At 42.0% G+C, this 21,970-nt stretch overlaps 1 protein-coding gene across 2 annotated transcripts; it reads right to left on the bottom strand.

Annotated features, from left to right (window-relative positions):
- Nucleotides 1–6,340: 6,340 nt before the first annotated feature.
- LOC141132025 (mitochondrial inner membrane protease ATP23 homolog) lies at nt 6,341–21,866 on the bottom strand. 2 transcript variants are annotated; one of them, XM_073619971.1, is made up of 6 exons: nt 21,616–21,866; nt 19,065–19,110; nt 17,659–17,740; nt 14,584–14,721; nt 10,655–10,738; nt 6,341–6,929 (listed from the first exon to the last, which is right to left on the bottom strand). In XM_073619971.1, the coding sequence occupies exons 1-6, from the start codon at nt 21,752–21,754 to the stop codon at nt 6,726–6,728; spliced, it is 693 nt and encodes a 230-aa protein (XP_073476072.1). In that variant the 5' UTR covers nt 21,755–21,866; the 3' UTR covers nt 6,341–6,725. The 2 variants fall into 2 exon arrangements, with proteins under 2 accessions (XP_073476072.1, XP_073476073.1); XM_073619972.1 differs by lacking the exon at nt 19,065–19,110 and having other exon boundaries at nt 21,616–21,737.
- Between the last annotated feature and the right edge of the window lie 104 nt (nt 21,867–21,970).

Below are 21,970 nucleotides of genomic sequence, written 5' to 3'. Positions count from 1 at the left end.
CTACAAAGGCAGGAGGTAGGAAAGTGTAGATGGGGCTTGCAGTAAATGAGCTGAGTAAGGCTAAGGTCACACTAATGCGGTGCAGGAAACACTGCAATCCATGCGCATTTCCCACATCACGTTCAAATCGCACTGCCCTTGTGATCTGCAGTGGGTATCAGTGCAATCATAACAACACCCCAAACTGTAGTCCTAACAGGTGTCTCCAAACTTTATAAACAAAGGGCCAGTTTACTCTCCTTAAGAGCCCTTTCACACTGAGGCGGTTTGCAGGCACTATTGCGCTAATAATAGCACCTGCAAACCGACTCGAAAGTGCCGCTGCTTTGATTCCACACTGGAGCGGTGCGCTAGCAGGACGGGAAAAAAAGTCCTGCTAGCAGCATCTTTGGAGCGGTGAATGAGTGGAGTGTATACCGCTCCTGCCCATTGAAATCAATGGGTCATCGCGGCTATACCGCCGGCAAAGCACCTCTGCAGAGGCGCTTTGCGGTGGTTTTTAACCCTTTCTCGGCCGCTAGCGCGGGGGGGTAAAACCGCCCCGCTAGCGGCCGAATACTGCCTGTAAAGCGCCGCTATTGTAAGCGGCGCTTTACCACCGGTGCGCCCCCGCCCCAGTGTGAAAGGGCCCTTACGGAGAAGTTCAGCCTGAGCATTTTAGGCTGGGCTTCTCCTATGAGTTACAGGAGTGCAATACGTTTTGCACTCCTGTGATCTGTTTTCAGCGGGGAGTGGTCTGAAGTCCGCTCAACGCTGACGTCACCAGGATCAGTCGAGACAGCGTGTCATTAAAAACTCTGGAAGTCTGGATCCACGAGGTGCCTGGACTGATGACTGTCTCAGCGAGCCGCTGAGACAACTGCTCCCCGCCCCCCCACAGCTCAGCACTCCAGTGAGTATGGAGGAACAGAGCAGGAGAGATTCTGACTCACCGTCAGCATCTTTCCTCTCGGGGAGCTGAGAGAACCGAGCCATCGGTGGATTGGTTCTCCGTGCAGAGATGGCAAGGGACAGCTGCAGCATCCGTCTGATGCTGCATCCACCTAGGCAAGTATGAATAGCAAAAACCCCATACTTCTCTTTTAAGACTTTAGGGGGGCCAGACTGTGGACAATAGGAGCAGAAAAGGTTCCAACGTCAGTGGGAATAAATCATGCATCATCCTTGGTGTCAGTGGGAGGAATTGTGCCCCATTGTTGGTGTCAGTGGGAGGAATTGCGCCCCATTGTTGGTGTCAGTGGGAGGAATTGCGCCCCATTGTTGGTGTCAGTGGGAGGAATTGCGCCCCATTGTTGGTGTCAGTGGGAGGAATTGCGCCCCATTGTTGGTGTCAGTGGGAGGAATTGTGCCCCATTGTTGGTATCAGTGGGAGAAATTGTGTCCCGCTATGGGAACAATTACTAAATAAAAACAAATGAAATTGTAAAAAATTTGCGGGCTGCTACTGTAGTGCAGTGTTAAAAACCCCAAGTGAATAAAGTGTTATACTCAGCGCTGCTCCAACAAACAATAAAGTGCTATGTTAGTGTAATCAATACAATAAAGATTAATTAACAAATATAAAGTGCTTAGTGCAAATATAGTGCAAATATATGACGTGCAATCATATAAAGTCCCTCCATATATATGGTGTGCTGAACTTGTGCAACTTGTAGTGTGCAGATCCTGGTGACACTCCGTGCTATTTCACAGAACGAAACCAAATGGATATACCAATTACAGTCATCGACACCGACAGGGTTAAATGTAGATCTAGATGTAAATTGTTTTATAATTACGAAGCTGTAATTTTTAGTATTAATATTAACATCATTTTTTAATTTTCAATTTATTGTTGGTAGTAAAGTTGTTCTTAATATGCTATTGGTTTGCAATTTGTACTGTAATGTATTTGTAATTATGGGATAATGTATTTACTGTAAGATATTATAAATATGGGACTAATATGGATGCTGCTATATATTTATGGTAGTAACCACGTAAAGAAAAACATTATTGCAGTGATCGCATGTTACCTATTAAGTATAAGCAGTTAACTACTATACTGTATGTCATTTGTGATATATTGTGTCAATGTGGGGCACCATGTAGGAACACTAATGCCGCGTACACACGATCGCACATTCCGACATCAAAATCCATGTTTTTATTCCGACGGATGTTGGCTCAAACTTGTCTTGCATACACGCGGGCACACAAATGTTGTCGGAAATTCTGAACGTCAAGAACGCGGTGACGTACAACACGTATGATGAGCTGAGAAAAATGAAGGTCAATAGCCAGTGCGGCTCTTTCCGACAGAAAATGTCCGATGGAGCCTACACGGTCGGAATGTCCAACAACAAGCTCCCATCGAACATTTCCCGTCAGAAAATCCGACTGTGTGTACGCGGCATAAGAGGGTGGTTCCCCATCTTTTAATAACATAGATACCCAATACGTATACCGCAGGAGTGCTGGGATGGAAACTAGGTCACTTCCTGCGGAAATAACAGATGACCAAGTACATCACATACATTGATTGAGGGCTCCAATGAGTACCAAGATGGCGACGCTGACAAGGGTCATGACCTCACACACTGCACACACAGCCTTGGGTGTATTGGGAAGAAATAGGAAGCCATTGAGTATACTACAAACACTGTAGCAAAGTCTATAGGAGTACTAAGATGGCGGCAATAACACTTCAGGCGGAAACAGGAAGTGATTGAATTTATACTGCGCACATAGTGAGAGTAGTGGGAGTCGTTGGGTGTAGTAGGCGGGACTTAATACATAAAAGGTAACCCAGTCACGGGCGCCCCCAGCTTCTGAAGATGCCCAGTGGGAGGGGCGAAACACATCAAGCGGAGGAGACCTAGTGACGGTTGTTTGCACGCCAAGGTGCCGATTTTTGCATGTTTTTAAATCTTTGATGTAAGTGTAATGATAGTTGACTTTTAACAAATAAATCTAGCAGTATTACACTATACTATTTTCTCTCTTCATTGCCATTCATCCAAAATATGGATATACAATTACTGGGAGAGTTGGAAAGGTGATACCATCACCCGTACATAGGATATACCTGACGTCTCACAGCTTATCAGTGGAAGAAAGGTGACATCCTCACCTATACACAGAACACACCCAGCAATCCTAGTCATTGGTGAAAGGCAATACTCCAACCCATATACCAGTTTATTAAAGATTATTGTTGGTGAGTGGGGACCCAGGAGGGGAGCGCGGAGTGTCACCAGGATCTGAACATTACAAGTTGCACAAGTTGTTGCACATTGTTGGTGTCAGTGGGAGAAATTGTGCCCCATCAATGGTGTCAGTGGGAGGAATTGTGCCCCATCAATGGTGTCAGTGGGAGGAATTGTGCCTTGTCATTGGGAGGAATTGTGCCTAATTGTTGACATCAATGGAAGGAATTGTGCCCCATTGTTGGAGTCATTGGAAGCAATTGTGCACATTCATTGGTGTCAGTATGAGAAATTGTGCCTCATTGTTGGGGTCCTTGGGAGAAATTGTGCCCCATCATTGGTGTCTTTGGGAGGAATTGTGCCCCATTGTTGTTATCTGTGGACAAAATAGTGCCCCAAGGGCCAGATAAAGACAAGCAGAGGGCCACAGTTTGGAGACTACTGCTCCGATACATTTGCATGAGAGCTTATTCTGCTGAAAAACAACAGACTTACTGTTACTGGCAGGATCACCAGGTGAAAAGTAAGAAAGTCTAAGAATTGGTAAACTGAAATATAATAAATAAATATAATACATTTTTGCACTGCTTTCCAGCTGAAACCCCCATTCAGCTTGGAAATTGCATCTGTTTTGTTAATAAAACTTAGTCTTGTGCTTTTCAAATTGTGGGAAAGAATCAGGAATGTTTGCCTTCGTACATGTGGGCTTATCAGAGGGGGCACATGTGTATGTTCCCCTGCACATAGGGTTACAGTTAGGTGTGTGCCCAATGCCCTGTACACGCCATAGGATTTTCAGACAACAAAACCGTGGATTTTTTTCCTACGGATGTTGGCTCAAACTTGTCTTGCATACACACGGTCACACAAATGTCGCAAATTCCAAACGTCAAGAACACGGTGACGTACAATAAGCCTGAGAAAAATGAAGTGTCGTAAATTCCGACGGAAAACGTCCGATGGAGCCTACACAAGCTCCCATCGAACATTTGTTGTCGGAAAATCCTATTGTGTGTACAGGGCATTAGTGTACACTTCATGGTGCGAGTATGGCTATACTTGGTGTCAAATAAGCTGAGTCCTGTCTCAGCTCAGTGTTGATTGGTCCTTAGCAGTAACTTGTTTCCTGATCTCCAGTGGTCCTCATTCTCCTCTAGATTCTGCACGCACTTCTGACACTCATTGAATCTGACTTGCTGCCATCAGCCTTGGTCCAGTCTCTTGACCTGCATTCTGTTCCTGTAACTTGGAGCTCAGCAGCTGCCGACCCTGGCCTGTTCTCCTGACTCTGACCCTGTACCTTGCTGGCCGTCTGCTGACCCTGGCCTGTTCTCCTGACTATGACCCTGTACCTTGCTGGCCGTCTGCTGACCCTGGCCTGTTCTCCTGACTATGACCCTGTACCTTGCTGGCCGTCTGCTGACCCTGGCCTGTTCTCCTGACTATGACCCTGTACCTTGCTGGCCGTCTGCTGACCCTGGCCTGTTCTCCTGACTATGACCCTGTACCTTGCTGGCCGTCTGCTGACCCTGGCCTGTTCTCCTTACTATGACCCTGTACCTTGCTGGCCGTCTGTTGACCCTGGCCTGTTCTCCTGACCATGTTCTTATCTGCTGTTTCTGTAATGTGCTGGCTGACTGTGTACCTACCTGCTGTTCCTGTACCTTACTAGCTGACCATGTCCCACATCTGACACACCATTTATCAGTGTGCCGTTTGCTTTGCTCCTGGCCTCTTTGCACCAGCACAACCAAATTCTAGTAGAGCTGGTTAAGCATCACATGTTATTGTGCCATCTGTTAGGCTTTGCAGGAGGTGCTTAAGATATATAGGAAAGACCAACCTTACAAACAAAATGGTAACCACCCCATTCTAGAACTGGCCTTTGAAGCAAGGAGCACATGGAAGGGCGAAGCATGAAAAAAAAAAAACACAACAAACAAAAATTTCCAGCTCACTAGCCAGCCTACAACAAACCAAATTGTCCTCATATTTCCACATTTGGAAATATATGTATAAGCTGCAGGGCCACGTCAATGCACCCTAGTATATTGCAGTCCTAACTCTATACATTTTGAAAGTCTCTAAAGTTGAAGAACATATAAAATAAATGGATAGATTCAACGAGGTTTACCTTTTTCAGAAAAAATAATAAATACACATTTTTTTGCAGGTAAAAAAAACGTGCAGTTAATATTTTTGTTGCAAAAGCCCGTCAGGCTAGGTTCACACATGCAAATTGGATGCAGATTACACTGCATCCAATTCGCAGAACATTTGAAAATATGTTCTTTTCAATGGTTCTGGTTCACATATGTGCGTTGCATCCGCAGTCCGCATTGCACAAAAAACGTGTGTGTTTTCTAGGCAGTGCGGTGCGAATTGCAGGCCCATAATCTTCAATGGGAACGCATTTGATTCGCAGATGTGTTCTGTTGTGAACAAGAATTCTCTCTCTGGTCAGCTGATCCGCAGCTACAAAAGGAGAGGAACCCCTGAATGAATCATTTTTATCTTTGCAGGGAAACTGAAGCTGCAATTCGCACCGGACTAGTGTGAACCCAGCCTAAAGCAGTTCACCAGTGATCAGCAGATTGCTGATGCCATGCAGGTTTCCGGCAGATCAGTCAGTGTATAGGCTTGCGCGAAGAAGCCGATACACGCTGGATGGAAGAATGCATGAACTACCAGAGTGCCGCGGTAATCCATTGAAAACTACAAGCCGATAGCTTCAAAGGCTGCCTTTTCCACAAAGCACTGTGAATAAGTGACGCGGGGAGGGGGGGGGTACGCATGGCCATGTTTTTTTTCAAAAATGTGACAGTTAGTGGGTGGAAAATATCCCCTGCTAACTGGCACAGCGGGGGCCTTGTTTCTGCCTCTCTCGGTAATGATCGGCGGGTCCGGTGGACATCGGGTCAGCCGGACCCCCCCCCCCCCCGATTGGCTCCCAATGTGCCCAATCAAAGCAGCAGCTGATCGCTGTATGTGATTCCACGTAGGAGAGCCGCCTCCCCGCAGTACATATGCGTGGGGTGGTTGGAAAGTGATAGCAGCAAATGGCAGCGAAGGTGTCCAGTGCGTCCTCTCACCTCTTTGGCCCCCTCAGGTACTTTACAGGGACAATACAGGAAACCTGTACAGATACAAGAAAAAATACAAAATTTAAGCAATTTATTGCACATGAAAATCAAAATTATGGAACAAAATATTTTTAAATATACAAAAAAAAATATGTTCACAAGAAAAAGTAAACACAGTCTCACACTGGAGGGTGCTTATATATTATTTAAAGGTACTTATATAGCGCTGTCAATTTACACAGCGCTTTAAATATACATTCACATCAGTCCCTACCCTCAAGGAGCTTACAATCTAATGTCCCTAACTCACATTCATACCTAACTCAGGGCCAATTTAAATAGAAGTCATTTAACCTACCAGCATGTCTTATATATAAAAATAATCCCAAAATATAGAAAAGAAATCATTATAAAACAAGAAAATTGAAAACTGTATTATTGATCAGATTTTTCTTTAGATGTCTGAAGCAGATCTGCTCCGGTTTTTAAAATCTCTGTATGCCATATTTGCATCATTTTTACAGTGGGGGATTCGGCCAAATGGTTCATGATCCTTAAAACACGAAGTAAACACTTCATCCACAGCCCTCTCTGCTGCCTCTCGGCTGATGTCTCTTACAGCCTGTATAGAACGAAGAGCTCGATCTCGGACACAAGCCTGTTTAAAGAAAATAGAAAGAGGGTTTAAGTCCTGGGAATATCATATGCATATGTACCTATGCTAGCTATGCATATAACAATATGGTGATTTGATTAAAGAATCGGATCTTTCAGAAATCAATTGCACTTTTATCAGCAAGCAATCCTTTTTCCTGAAAAGTAACATATTGTTCCTAGTAAAAAAATCCAGCCCTAATTGAGATTTTTTTTTTGATCCTCTGCTGGTGCTCCTGGCTCCACCTCCTCAGCGAGTGCCCTCATAGGAAGACACTTCTTATGGGGACACTGGTGTGGGCTCGGTCCTGAGCCATGCTGCCTGTGTACATAGACACAAACAGCGTGGCTCAGGCCCGCTCCCTCGCCACAGGATTTGACTGACAGCAGCAGAAGACAATGGCTCCTGCTGCTCTCAGGTACAGCACATTCAGGTAAATATAAGGGGGTGTGGGGAATCTTGTGGCACAGAAGGTTTTTTTTACCTTACAATGTTACTAAACCTAAAAACTTTCTTTACCTTAATGCATTGTTTGCATTAAGGTAAAAAAACGTTTTCAGTTTCTCTGTGTGAAGGGTAAGAGCGGGGAGAAGAAATCAGCACTGTGCACGGCTTTATCTATTCTCCCCTTACTTCCGCTTCACACAGAACTCGAGTAGCAGGAGCCATTGGCACTTGCTGCTGTCAAATGCAGTGAAGAGAAAATGGGGGGGTGGGGCGCCCCAAGTCTCGCTGTGTAAGTTTATGGAGCCTGCAGACTACGCTCTCCCCATAGAGGCTGGCTGTGGTAGTCCCTAAGAAGCAGCCAATATCGCTGCTGGGAAACCCAGAAGAGGAGGATCGGGGCCACTCTGTGCAATACCACTGCACAGAGCAGGTAAGTATAACATTTTTTTTTTTTTTATTAAAATAACAAAAACAAGTTTGACTTTAGTAACACTTTAATGCAGAGAATGCATTAAGGTAGAAACCTTAAGCCTTTAAAATCACTTTAAAGTGATTCTAAAGGCTCGTTTATTTATTTATTTTTTAAACAAACATATACTTCCCTCCACTGTGCAGCTCGTTTTGCACAGAGGCCCCGATCGTCCATTTCTGGTGTCCCCCGGCAGCTATAGTGGCTCCTTCCCGCATCAGAAAACCCCATAGGAGAAGCTCTCTCCTGGGGGGGGTTACCTTGCGGGCGCGCTCCCGAGTCGAGCATTTGCGTAGGAGCGGGTACCATTAAAATCAATGAGCTGTGACTTGTCGTGCGACTCTGTCACCTGGTCGCATGACAGGTCACATTACCACTGTTGCGACCACAAAGTTTCACGATTTAGAGTGCGACTTTGATGCGACTGAGTGCAGCTTTGATTCAACTTTACACTCTCTGGATCAAAGTCACATCAAAGCATTGCAGGTACCTTTCAAAGTCGCATAGGTGGGACCGGGTGCCCCCCATGTCCATCTCCCTTCTCCTGTGCACAGCTATACTGTATATGTGCCCTCCCAACCCCCCCCCCCCCATGTCCTGTGTGGATGGGGCTTTATATTTCTTTATTTTGTCATTAATTGGTATGTACAATGAAAGAACACTGGGCAGGAACCTATGATCAGCTCCTCCCATCCTGTATATGCCCACTGGCTGCACAGGAACAGTGTCCCTCCCAGGAAGTGATGCCACTAGCTTTCAACAACCACACCCACTGGCTGATTTTACTCTCAGTAGGAAGTAGAATTGAAGTCATGTGACAGCACTGAATTCTGCAAAATAAAAGAAAAACTGGGATTTTTCCCATTTTGAGACATAAGGCTGAACTCAGCTCACATTAATGATTGCAGGGGAGAATTTAAGTGTTAGAGTGGACTTCCACTTTAAGGAGTTGGGAATCTTCCCTCAAATTGAAGCTACATTCACTCTAGATACCCAAATCATGTCCAGATGAAATAAACAGGATATTTCCTTTTCTTGGTATTAAAAAATTAAAATGAATATTCGATCAAACTATTAAGTGGAAATTTTTAACTAAAATAAATCAGCTCTTTTTATTACTTGGGCATACAACCTGGTTGCCGAATCCAGGGACAGGGATTAGTCGTGTTCCAGGCTTGTGCTCTTGTGAATGATGGGTTTGTCTTCAATGCCCGGTCATTCACAACACAAGCCATCAGCTACTACTGCAGTCCCTCTCCCTGGAATAGCAGGCAGGTGGTTCTGGGCTCAGTAGTCTTACCTCCACATATAAGGCAGAGGGATAGAGCAGAAGCTAAACAGGACTGCAGATGCTATTCCCCTTTTCTGTGTGTGTGTGCGTGCAATAGATGGCAGAGCTGTAGATGATGTCCCACGTGTGTGTGCGCATTGTGATGATGGAAGATTAATCACTGCTATAGCCCCATGCTGTGATTAACGGGTGGAGGTTGCAGTGCTGTAATTCCCCAATGGGAATGCTCATAAATTGGGCATTTGCATGGGGTGGAGTTTACAGCCAGCACAAACTAACATAAAGAGATGCTTATATTGCATAATGGGGCCACGAATCACGAACCTGGTGGATTCAACAACAATTTTTAAAGTTCCGGTGACACTTCAGCCAAAAAAATGTATAGCCAATTAATTTAAAAGATACAAAATAACAATACCAGCATTTGCTTCTAGATGTAGCTTCACTCAGTAAGAAGCAGCACAGTGTTAAGGTCATCATCTTTCTCTACCAATAAGCATGCTTCTATTAGCACATGAACTGACCGACTCCCTGTACTGTTTTTTCCTTTCCATACTCCAGCTCTGCTATACATGGACTAGGGGATGACACCAGGCTAGATTTAGGTATTTACATGGCTTGCATTTAAATATGTATTAATAACTGAAGAGCTGCATTAAAGCAGTATTGAACCCAGAACCAAAAATCTGATTTTGCCAGGTACCTGCCCTCACACCCGTTCTGGTTGCCTTAGGCGGTCGGAAGCGGAAGCTCTCCCTCCCAAAGGCTTCTGGGATAACAGGTCCTAGAAGACTTCAGGCCCAGTCACAGAGTGCAGCGCCGCTCGCGCATGCTGCAAGCTGTCCCAGCTGGGTGGCCGTAATAGAGATGCCAGCGCCGCCAAGGGAGGACACGGGAAAACAAAGTGCGGGCAAGTGCACCGCTGGACCGTGGGACAGGTGAGTGGCTGTTTATTAAAAGTCAACAGCTACACTTTTTGTAGCTGCTGACTTTAAACAAAAATATGACTGTTCAGTCTTCATTCAACATATCTGTTATATAGTTACCATAATCAGTAATGTAAATTGCTCTTATTGGTAGGCTTGGAGTATTCATTTCCACCAGCATTCTCCAAAGAACAGTCCAGAAAAAGGTTGCAAGATGGAATTTCTGCAATCCATTAAAGAATATCTGGCATAGATCCCAGTAGGTAATTCCAGATACACAAAGGTGATGGTAACCAGGACCTCTAATTTAGTCATGGTAGTCTGATGGATCAGACTGGCAATCCCTATTTAAAGTAGAAGTGATTACTAGTACTAAATACAAATAGTTATTACTTTTACCGCTACTTACTACTTTTCAAACTGTTAATATTGAATTGTGACTATATTTTAATTTTTTTTTTGTATTGGAACCCCGCTTCTAAACTGTCTGAAGCTTTTATCATCTTATCATAATTACATTCCAAACCATTTTATTAGGCCACTATGGGTAGTATGGGGGAGTACAAAATATAGACAAAACGTATTGTTCACATACCTGATGATGCTGTTTAAATCCAAAATTAAATCGGCTAATCTCATTGCTTATGGAACAGTCTCCACTAAGGTTAGCAGCTCTGATCTATATAAAAACAGAGAAGACAAATACGGTATTTGCAAAAGCAACTGCGGCTGATTTACAAAAAACTGAAGCACAGCAAACAGAAATAAAAAAACTGAAGCACAAGCCAGTAGCAGCCAGGTTTCAAATAAAGCAATACATCTGATTTCTATGAGCATCTGCAACGATTTTCCCTGCTTGAGCTCTTTAACATGAGCCCTTTTGTCTTGCATCTAGACAACAATAATGCTTGTTTTATTTAAAGAACAAATATTCACTTTTCATGGCACAGTAAACCTGTACTGTGAACATATGTAGGCTGCCATTGCTGACCTCGTCCAGAAAATGCTGGAACCTGGATGACATGCTTATGCAATGGCTTCAATGTTCTCTCAGTCAATGACCTAGTATGAAAATCAATGGATCGGACTTCACTTGCTGCATACTTGCGCTTGGTCAGTGACACAGAAAGTACTGAAGCCAGAGACAGCCATGCCGAAGTGGGTTCAGGTTGCACAAATGTGATATTAAAACTATAGGTGGAGCCCACTGGGTGCTTTTTAGCTCTCTCAAGAATGTCTCCTTGTGACGACATCTCCTGGTTATATTCCCTGGCTCTATTCTTACTCCATTCAGAATTTTTTTGCATTATCTATACATAAAATAAACTAACACTGCAGCAAAAAAAAAAAAAAAAAAAAAAGTGAAAGAGGATGAGGCGGTGGGATCTGGTTATTTTATTTATTTATTTTATTATTTCAGGTACTTATATAGCGCCATCAATTTACGCAGCGCTTTACATATACATCAGTCCCTACCCTCAAGGAGCTCACAATCTAAGGTCCCTAACTCACATTCATACATACTAGGGACAATTTAGACAGGATCCAATTAACCTACCTGCATGTCTTTGGAGTGTGGGAGGAAACCGGAGTACCCGGAGGAAACCCATGCAGGCACAGGGAGAACATGCAAACTCCAGGCAGGTAGTGTCGTGGTTGGGATTCAAACCAGCGACCCTTCTTACTGCTAGGCGAAAGTGCTACCCACTACACCACTGTGCCGCGGTTTTACTTTCCAGTAACTAGCAAAACACTGATATCTCAGCTTTGCCTGGAATGGCCTATTAGAATGGAAATATGGAAAATACCATGGCTAACCTATGTGCATGCTTCAGAATGGTCATTCAGACTGTAGCTTCAATACATAGCGACTCACTAAACCAGAACACATGAGTCAGACTTTTTACACATCACTGGCTGTAGTCTCATTCTACAACCCCTGGCAAAAAAGTATGGAATTGCCACTCTTGGAAATTGTTCATTCAATGGGAAGGAAGGAAGGAAGGAAGGAAGGAAGGAAGGAAGGAAGGAAGGAAGGAAGGAAGGAAGGAAGGAAGGAAAGAAAAGAAAGAGAAACTGTAGTCAATTGCAACTGTTTTTGCAGATCAAGCAGAGGAATAAAACATGGAATCACTCAACTTTGATGAAAATTGAATGGACTCATGAAAAAATAAATAACAACACTTTAGTACAGCACTAGTACTGTGTTGCACCACCTCTGGCTTTTATAACAGCTTGAATTCTCTGGGGCATGGATTTATCAACAAACAGTATTCTTCATCAATCCGGCTCCAACTTTCTCTTATTGCAGTTGCCAGATCAGCTTTGCGGGTTGGAGTCTTGTCATGGACCATTTTCTTTTATTTCCACCATAGATTTTCAATTGGATTGAGGTCCAGACTATTTTTAGGCCATGCCATTAATATTATAGGTCTTTCTTGAAGGAATGTTTTCACAGCTTTTGCCCTATAGCAAGATGCATTATCATCCTGAAAAATGATGTCATTATCACCAAACATCCTTTCAAATGATGGGATAAGAAAAGTGTCCAAAATCTCAATATAAAAACTTAGTAATCAAATCTTCAATAAATGCACGTCATCTCCCCCATACCTTTACCTGACATGCAACCCCATAGCAAGGATTGTGGAAATTTACATGTTTTCTTAAGGCAGTTGTCTTCATACATTTCATTGGAATGGCACCAAACAAAAGTTCCAGCATTATCACCCCGCCCCAAGGTAGATTCAGGATTCATCACTGAATATCACTTTCATCCAGTCATCCACAGTCCATGATTGCTTTTCTTTAGCCCGCTCTAACCTTGTTTTTTTTCTGTTTAGGTGTTGGTTTTTCGTTTGGCTTTTCTGTATGTAAATCCCATTTTCTTTAGGCGAGGTCTTACAGTTCGGTCACAGACATTGACTCCAGTTTCTGAACATTTGTTCCTCATTTGCTTTGTTGTGCATTTTCTGTTTTCAAGGCATATTGCTTTAAGTTTTCTATCTTGACGCTTTGATGTCTTCCTTGGTCTACTGGTACGCCTCTCTTTAACAACCTTTCCATTTTACTTGTACTTGGTTGAGATTTTAGACAACGCTGACAGGGAACAACCAACATCTTTTGCAACATTCCGTGATGATTTACCTTCTTGAAGAAGTTTTATAATCCTTACCTTTGTTTCAACTGATATCTCTTGTGTTGGAGCCATGATTCATGTCAATCAGGTTGGTGCAACAGCTCACCAAGGTGTGCAAGCATTCTTTTTTTAACTGCAGACATAATACGATGCAGATGTTTGTTTTAGAACTGCAAAAGTACATGGTGATTCCATAATATTTTCCTCAGAATTTAGTGATACTACATTTTTTTTTCTTCTACTTGATGTGCAAAAAGAGGTACAATTGACTACAGTTTTCTTATTTTTTAGGTGTTTCTTAAAGCCAGAAGGTTGGAATGTTGAATGAAAATAGTTTTGAGGCATGTATGCGATTAGTTTTTTCTACACCATTAAACAATTGAATGAACATTTTCCAAGAGTGGCGATTCCATACTTTTTTTTTTACAGGGGTTGTAGGTTCGTGACTAAGTAGGGTAGAGGGAGCTGACAAATGGAAAGTATACACATTTAAAAACTCATAAAAAGTCCGGAGTAGCAGCTACCATATTTCTATGGTCACAGGCTCCCTTTAGAAGAAAAGTCTTAATAATCACGAATACCTTTGTGAGCGAATATATTAGTGTGAGATATTTTCCCCCATGGTGTGTTTTTGTTGTAGTTTGACAGTACTGCTTTGTGATACATGCAAAAACAATATACACTACATTTACTCACTTTGTCTCCTTTTTAAATTGTATTTGGAAACAATTTATTTTGTTTTTCTAAATACATATTTGTTGTTTTCTTCTGGTTGCTCCAAATTGTGATCATACTTAGGAGGCACATTTATGATCTTTTCAATGAATACAAAAAAAAAAAAAAAAAAAGGAGAAAGGGAGAAGGGGATGCACTGCATTCACTATAACCCTACTGGGAATTATTACAATATTCCCTATATTGATGCGTCCTTTTTAAATTTTCGCTCTAGATAGCGTAATATCAAACAATGGTATTTTACCTGGGAAGATTCGTGTGGCCATTTTTTCCCCAAAATGTAAATTATCAGTGTTGTAGAATTGGACTGAGAATGGTGTGTGCACCACTGTTACATTATTTGTATTTATTTAACTCATGTACTTTCTATGAGGATCACTGCTTAGAACAGCAGACAATATTGATCAGCAACTAGCAACAATTTTATTAATCCAATATGGAGTCTCAAATGATTACAATTATGCAGGCTCATACCAGAGCAGTCAGTTTTTTTTTCGTGCAACTTTCTGGATTGCATGAAAAAAAAAAAAAAAAAAAAGCTGTAGTGTGTACCCGGCTTAATGTTGGGTCTATACAATGAAATTATAATGTCAAATTTTCTTGTTATCAGAAGATTTCCTTTAAATGTTCAGTGATGGAAGAACGCATACCTCGGAGCAGGCTAAGTGCCGTACATTGTTAAACCAGTCAACATGGGCACGACAGTGATCAAAAGCGTGAATCAACTCATGTGTAACCACTCTGTTCATGTGGGCTTGGCTTTGTATATTATTCTGACACAACACGATCTGTATGGGAAGAAAATAAAAGGTTAATTACATGTTTTTGGGTATGAAATGATTTTCAGTAAAAGTGTTTAAACAAAGGTTTAAAGTGGAACTTAAACCATCGATTTAGGAGTTTCCATAAAACAATTACATTCCTGGCATGGCGGGTATGTAACTGTCACATGGGTTGGGCATTCAACCAAACTGTCAAACTATCAAATGGCTGGTGTCACAACTGGTCACATGTACAGCATCATGACAGTTGAAGATCAAACAAACAGAGGCCAAGATGGTAACTTCCTTACCTGAAAACGATAGGAGGGTTTAGTTCCACTTTAATATGATGCAAGCACGTAATAAAGCAGTGTACAACAGGTAATCCTTACTCCTGTTTTGAAACCTTGCATATTGGTCTACTACATTCAGGGAATTAACCCAACCAATTTCTCTTTCCCAGCTACATTCAAGTAATACCATGAATTATAACAGTTAATAGTGTTCTTATGTCAGCTCTCATCTGAACTGTCAAGCTGCTAAATAGTTGGTGTCATAACTGATCACATGTGCAGCACATTGGCAACTGTAGATCAAACAGAGGCAAAGATAGCAGCTTCCTTGGCTGTAAAGGCTAGGGGGGATTAATTACGCTTTAAGGCTGGCTTCACATCTGTAGCTTCCTGAATCGACAGCACACAATTTACTTTTATTGACACCTTAATGCATATTCATTTCAATGCACGACAACACATGGGAACAAAATGGTGAATGTCCATTTTTTTGTGCATTGTGGTGCACTGGAAGTCAATTCTATATACAGTTGTGCTCAAAAGTTAACATACCCTGGCAGAATATGATTTCTTGGCCATTTTTCAGATAATATGAATGATGACACAAACATTTTTCACTCATGGTTAGTATTTGGCTGAAGCCATTTATTATCAATCAACTGTGTTTACTCTTGTTAAATCATAAAGAAACTACCCAAATGACCCTGATGATTTTGGCCTGATAACATACACACAACACACAAGTTGACACAAAGGGGTTTGAATGGCTATTAAAAGATAACCATCCTCACCTGTAATCTATTTGCTTATAATTAGTGTGTGTATATAAAAGGTCAATGAGCTTCTGGACTCCTGACAGACCCTTGCATCTTTCATGCAGTGCTGCACTGAAGTTTCTGGATTCTGAGTCATTGAGAAAGCAAAATAATTGTCAAAGGATCTGCTGGAAAAGGTAGCTGAACTGTATAAAACAGGAAAAGGGACATAAAAAGATATCCAAGGAATTGAGAATGCCAATCAGCAGTGTTCAAACTCTAATCAAGAAGTGGAAAATGAGAGGTTCTGTTGAAACCAAACCACGGTCAGGTAGACCAACTAATGTTTCAGCCACAACCGCCAGGAAAATTGTTTGAGATACAAAGAAAACCCCACAAATAACTTCAGGTGAAATACTCTCTGAAAACATGTGGTGTGTCTGTTTCAAGATGCACAATAAGGAGGCACATGGTTGAGTCGCCAGAAGAAAGCCATTACTACGCAAATGTCACAAAGTATCCCGCTTACGATACGCCAAACAGCACTGAGACAAGCCTCAAACCTTCTGGCACAAAGTCATTTGGAGTGATGAGACCAAAATTAAGCCTTTTGGCCACAACCATAAACGCTACATTTGGAGAAGAGTCAACAAGGCCTATGATGAAAGGTACACCATTCCTACTGTGAAACATGGAGGTGGATCGCTGATGTTTTGGGGATGTGTGAGCTACAAAGGCACAGGAAATTTGGTCAAGATTGATGGCAAGATGAGTGCAGTATGTTATCAAAAAATACTGGAGGAACATTTGCATTCATCAGCCAGGAAGCTGTGCATGGGACGTACTTGGACATTCCAACATGACAATGATCCGAAACCCAAGGCCAAGTCGACCTGTCATTGGCTACAGCAGAATAAAGTGAAGGTTCTGGAGTGGCCATCTCAGTCTCCTGACCTCAATATCATTGAGCCACTCTGGAGATCTCAAATGTGCAGTTCATGCAAGACAGCCCAGAAATTTACAGGAACTGGAGGCTTTTTGCAAAGAGGAATGGGCAGCTTTACCATCTGAGAAGATAAAGAGCCTCATCCACAAATACCACAAAAGACTTCAAGCTATCATTGATGTTAAAGGTGGTAATACACGGTATTACTGGGGTATGTAAACTTTTTTGATCAGGGTCATTTGGGTAGTTTATGTTGCCATTAGGATTTAAAAAGAGTAAACACAGTTGATTGATAATTGGCTTCAGCCAAACACTAACCATGAGTGAAAGAAAAGTTTTTGTGTTATTCATATTCTCTGAAAAATCATAAATTCTGCCAGGGTGTGTAAATTTATGAGCACAACTGTAAATGGGCAAAGTTAAAGTGAATGTTAAGTAAAAAAATAAATAAAACATCACACATATGCCTCCTTTAGCCAGCCCTCCAGCGACCAGATCACTAATCAGGAGAGCTGTGCTGACAGAAGAAAAAAGCCTGACTCCTCAATCAAGGAAGGCTGAGGAAGTCAGTAATGGGGAAAAGATCAGCGCCAGGGAAATGACAGCCAACACTATTGACTGTTCTGTTTGCTTTATTATTTTTTTTTCTCTTTTTGTTTTTTGATCAATGGATTATGATATACATGGCTTTTTAGATATTTAGATATGCCCAGGGTTCTTCTTTATTACAAGTTTGTAGGCATGTGTTCCAAGACAGTGCTTGCAGAAGGAAGTTAGAAGAAAATCCGTGACAAATGTCACAATGGCTGTACAACACTTTTTATTGGATAAAAATGTGTTTACGAGAAAGGAAAACTGTATAAATATTTGCCAAGTGCCTGTATCAGATAAGGTGCAACTATTTTCTCACATTTCCTGGTTACATGATTGCTATTTTAAAAGGAAATTAAGGTTTAATATGTTCACTTACTTCAGAAGTATCTGCATCAAAACCTCCACTTACTGATCCTTGGCAGTCTTCACAAGCAAAATGTCTGTCCTTGGAAACTGCGCTGAAAAGTGTAATACAATTGGTTATTATTATTCAGGTTTTATACAGCGCCAACAGTTTGCACAGCGCTTTACAACATGAGGGCAGACATTACAGTTACATTACAATTTGGTACAGGAGGAATCAGTGGGCTCTGCTCGTTAGAGCTTACAATCTAAAAAGGAAGAGTCAATTGATACAAAAAGGTAATAGCTGTGGGGGGGGGGGGGGGGGGGGAGGGTGAGCTGATGGAGGAAGTAAAACAGTGTTAGTTAGAAGCAGGATATGCTTCTTTGAAGAGAAGATTTTTCAGTCATTGCCTAAAGATGGATAGATTAGGGGACAGTTGGACAGATCGGGGTAGGGAGTTCCAAAGGATGGGAGAAGCTCTGGAGAAATCCTGGAGGTGAGCATGGGAGGAGGAGACAAGGGAGCTAGAGAGCAGGAGGTCTTGGGATGACTGAAGAGAGCAGCTTGGTTGGTATTTTTGGACTAGGTTAGTGATGTAGCTGGGGGCAGAGTTATGGATGGCTTTGTAAATTATTGTTAGTACTTTGAATTTTATTCGTTGGGTGAGTGGAAGCCAAATGGAGGGATTGGCAGAGAGGGGTGGAGGACACTGAATGGTTGGTAAGGTGGATGAGTCTTGCAGCGGCATTCATTATGGACTGAAGGGGGAATAGTCTATGTAAAGGTAATCCAATGAGGAGGGAGTTGCAGTAGTCGAGGCGAGAGATAACCAGGAAGTGAATTAGAAGCTTGGTGGTGTCATTAGTTAAAAAGGGGCATATTCTGGAAATGTCGCGGAGGCTAAGATCACAGAAGAAGAAAAATAAAGAAGAAAAAGAAGTTATGAGAACTTTTCTGTGATCTTGTGGAATATGAAGTTTCCTAGGCTCTATTCACGTAGCTATTAGCAGAGCTATAGGTTTTAGAACATTTTTCCATGAGCAGATTTGGAAGTGCTAAGCCTGTTATTCTCATACATGATATGACCTCTTCATTTAGATTCAGTACATTTTCTATAGTATACCGTAATTATGAATTTTACAGACACACACTAAATGTAGCAACCCTTTATTACAATGGGATATGAATGAACCCAACCGTTTTTTGTTTTTTTTTGCAAGCATTATTAAAACACAATTAGCATTATTTGATCATACTGCAAGTGGCAATAAAGCTCACTTAGCTATAGTTATAAGCAATATACAATGGCCATTTTAATAAATGATGATTTGTGATACATTAGTGCTTATCACAGTTTTTGGTGAGGTTATTAAATCAAGTCTTATTGATCCATGACAGTTTTACCCCCATTTGTGTATTTAACTTAAGAGACTTACCAGCCAGATTGTTTCATGGCATCTAAAAGTAACTTGGCATATGGACCTAATGAACAACAAAAATAATATCTAAATGTATGACATAATATACAGTATTCTACCATTACTGACTGTGTAATAGGTAAATGTAAAGGGGTCTTTCCTTACAGAACTTAAAACTCCAAGCTTGATGGAGGTTCCGGATCAATCAAATAATTGCTGTAGTGTGGCAGATTTCTACTGCCTAGTGGGGTCCCAACAGGTACAAGGATTACTAGCTTGTATAGATTGAAAGGATAAGAGCACCAAGCCACAGGACTTCTGCTCCATTCATACTAGTGCAACTTGTCATGCGACTTCGGACACAAAATATAGTAGCCCGTTGATTTCAATACCACCCATTCCAATCTATGCAACTTAAAGTCACAGCACTACTTTGATACAACTTTCTTGCGCCTTGAGTGCCAGAGAGTGTACAATTTGTTCAGATTAACCACTTCAGCCCCAGATTTTACCCCCTACCTGACCAGAGCACTTTTTACAATTTGGCACTGTGTCGCTTTAACCTCCCTGGCGGTATGATTATTTCGGATTTTAGGTGCTGAAAGCGGTACCATTATTTTGCATGGAAATTTGGCGTTTTATATTGCAGGTCTGTAATTCTTAACAATAACACACTTAAATCTGTCCAAACAAGAGTCTAGTAGATATCCCGGGTATGATAAAGTTTGAAACACAAAAACATAAATTATAATATAATAAATAAAAATAATTAAAAAAAAATAAAAATAAATAGTAATAAAATAAATTTCCCCACGATTCACTATCGCTCAATTCTGCAAGTGTTCTAATTTACTATCGCTGTTTTCTAGCTGGTCTAAAGCCATTTTTGACGTAAAGGGACACTTTTTGGTTGCTATGGACAATCTCCAGTTTCCAGGCAGAAAGAACAGTATATATATCATATAAAACTGCATGCAGGGCATGGGCCAAAGTACTGGGGACAAAAGGGATGTGAAATAATTTCATACAGTACTGTAATCTGTAAGATTACAGTACTGTATGTGTTATGATTTTGATTTTTTTTAATTTGCCGCCAGGCTCCGCCCCCGTGCGTCGCGACGCTCGCAGGGAACGGAGCCTGGCACACAGAGGCTTCGGGCAGAGGACGGAGCCCGCGGACACTGCGGGGGACATCGCAGGATCCCGGGGACAAGGTAAGTAAAGCCACACCAGGATCCTGCGATGTAATCCCGAGTGTGGCTCGGGGTTACCGCTAATGGTCCTGATTTTTAACCCCGAGCCACACTCGGGAAAACCGCCAGGGAGGCTAACTGACAATTGCGCAGTTGTTTGACACTGTACCCAAACTAAATTTGTGCCCTTTTTTTCCCCCCACAAATAGAGCTTTCTTTTAGTGGTATTTGATCACTTCAGCAGTTTTTATTTTTTGCGCTATAAAAAAAAAAAAAAAAAAACACACCACGACATTTTTGAAAAAATTGAATAAATAAAATAAATCACAATAAGCGTATATTGATTGGTTTGCACAAAAGTTATAGTGTCTACAAACTATGGGAAGGATTCATGGCATTTTTATTGATTTTTTTTTTTTACTAGTAATGGCGGTGATCTGCGATTTTTAGCGGTACTACAACATTGCCACGGACAGATCGGAGACTTTTGACACTTTTTTTGGACCATTGGGATTGATAGAGTGATCAGTGCTATAAAAATGCACTAATTACTGTGTAAATGTCACTGGCAGGGAAGGGGTTAACACTAGGGGGCTATCAAGGGGTTAATTGTGTGTTCTAACTGTATGGGGATAGGATTGACTAGGAGAGAAGACATATCGTTTTTCCTACTTAGTAAGAACAAATGATATGTCTCCTCTTCTCTGACAACACAGGGATTTGTGTGTATACACACACACACACAGATCCCTGTGCTGGTGCTCGTGATCACGCATGGCCGGCGTATCCCACTTCCAGCAGGATAATGTACCATGTCACAAAAGCTCAAATCATTTCAAACTGGTTTCTTGAACATGACGATGAGTTCACTGCACTCCAATGGCCTCCACACTCACCAGATCTCAATCCAATAAAGAGAAAGTAACAATGTTGGCGCCGCAGAGAGGAGAGGGAGAGGAGTGAGGCTTTGTGCGCCCGCATCGCTGGACCATGGAACAGGTAAGTGTCTTATTATTAAAAGTCAGCAGCTACACTTTTTGTAGCTGCTAACTTTAAAATGGGTGGAACTCCGCTTTAATGTGAAAAACCCTGAGGGTTTACAACCCCTTTAACTGGGACACCAAAACCTGACAGGTGTCCTAATCTCTCTGTACTCCATCCAACAATCTGGCTTCAAATCTACTTTAAAAAAATAATGTTTCCCTGATTTCCTGTCTGGTGATCAGGATAGGAAGTGAGGAGAAATCTCTCTAACAGGGGGCAGTATACACCCGATGATGGCTCTAACCCTTCCCTGCTCTACTGAAAACTAAGAGAATGTATGTGTGGTTATAGACTTGAAGAATATATAGAATATCATGCTGGAAGTCCCATACTTGTCTCCATAGTAACATTGAGCATGTTGTGACACGTGGACATGGCTGGATGGTGTGCCTCCTTCTCGTTCTCCCAGCTCTGCCTCTCTGGGATCACAGGGTACCCGTGTCCTGCATCTGCCGACCTGCCTTCCTCCATGGGGCCCCCTCTGTCACCTTTACAGCTGTCTCATGTCCCCATCTGGCGAGGGGGCCGCCATGATAACACGTCACTGGAAGCGGCCCTGGCGAGTGCTTTTACGTCATCGGGTCCATTGCAGCCATCTTTCATATGGGAAGAAAGGGAACCGTAAAAGACAGATGTAATGATTATTAATGCGCCGGTGTTCTGTCATAATTTCCAATCTATCAAAAA

The sequence above is a fragment of the Aquarana catesbeiana genome, linkage group LG03, assembly GCF_042186555.1.
Source record: "Aquarana catesbeiana isolate 2022-GZ linkage group LG03, ASM4218655v1, whole genome shotgun sequence".
NCBI classification, from domain to species: Eukaryota; Metazoa; Chordata; class Amphibia; order Anura; family Ranidae; genus Aquarana; species Aquarana catesbeiana.
Note: the sequence above shows the minus strand (reverse complement) of the source record. Positions and strands in the feature narration are given on the sequence as shown.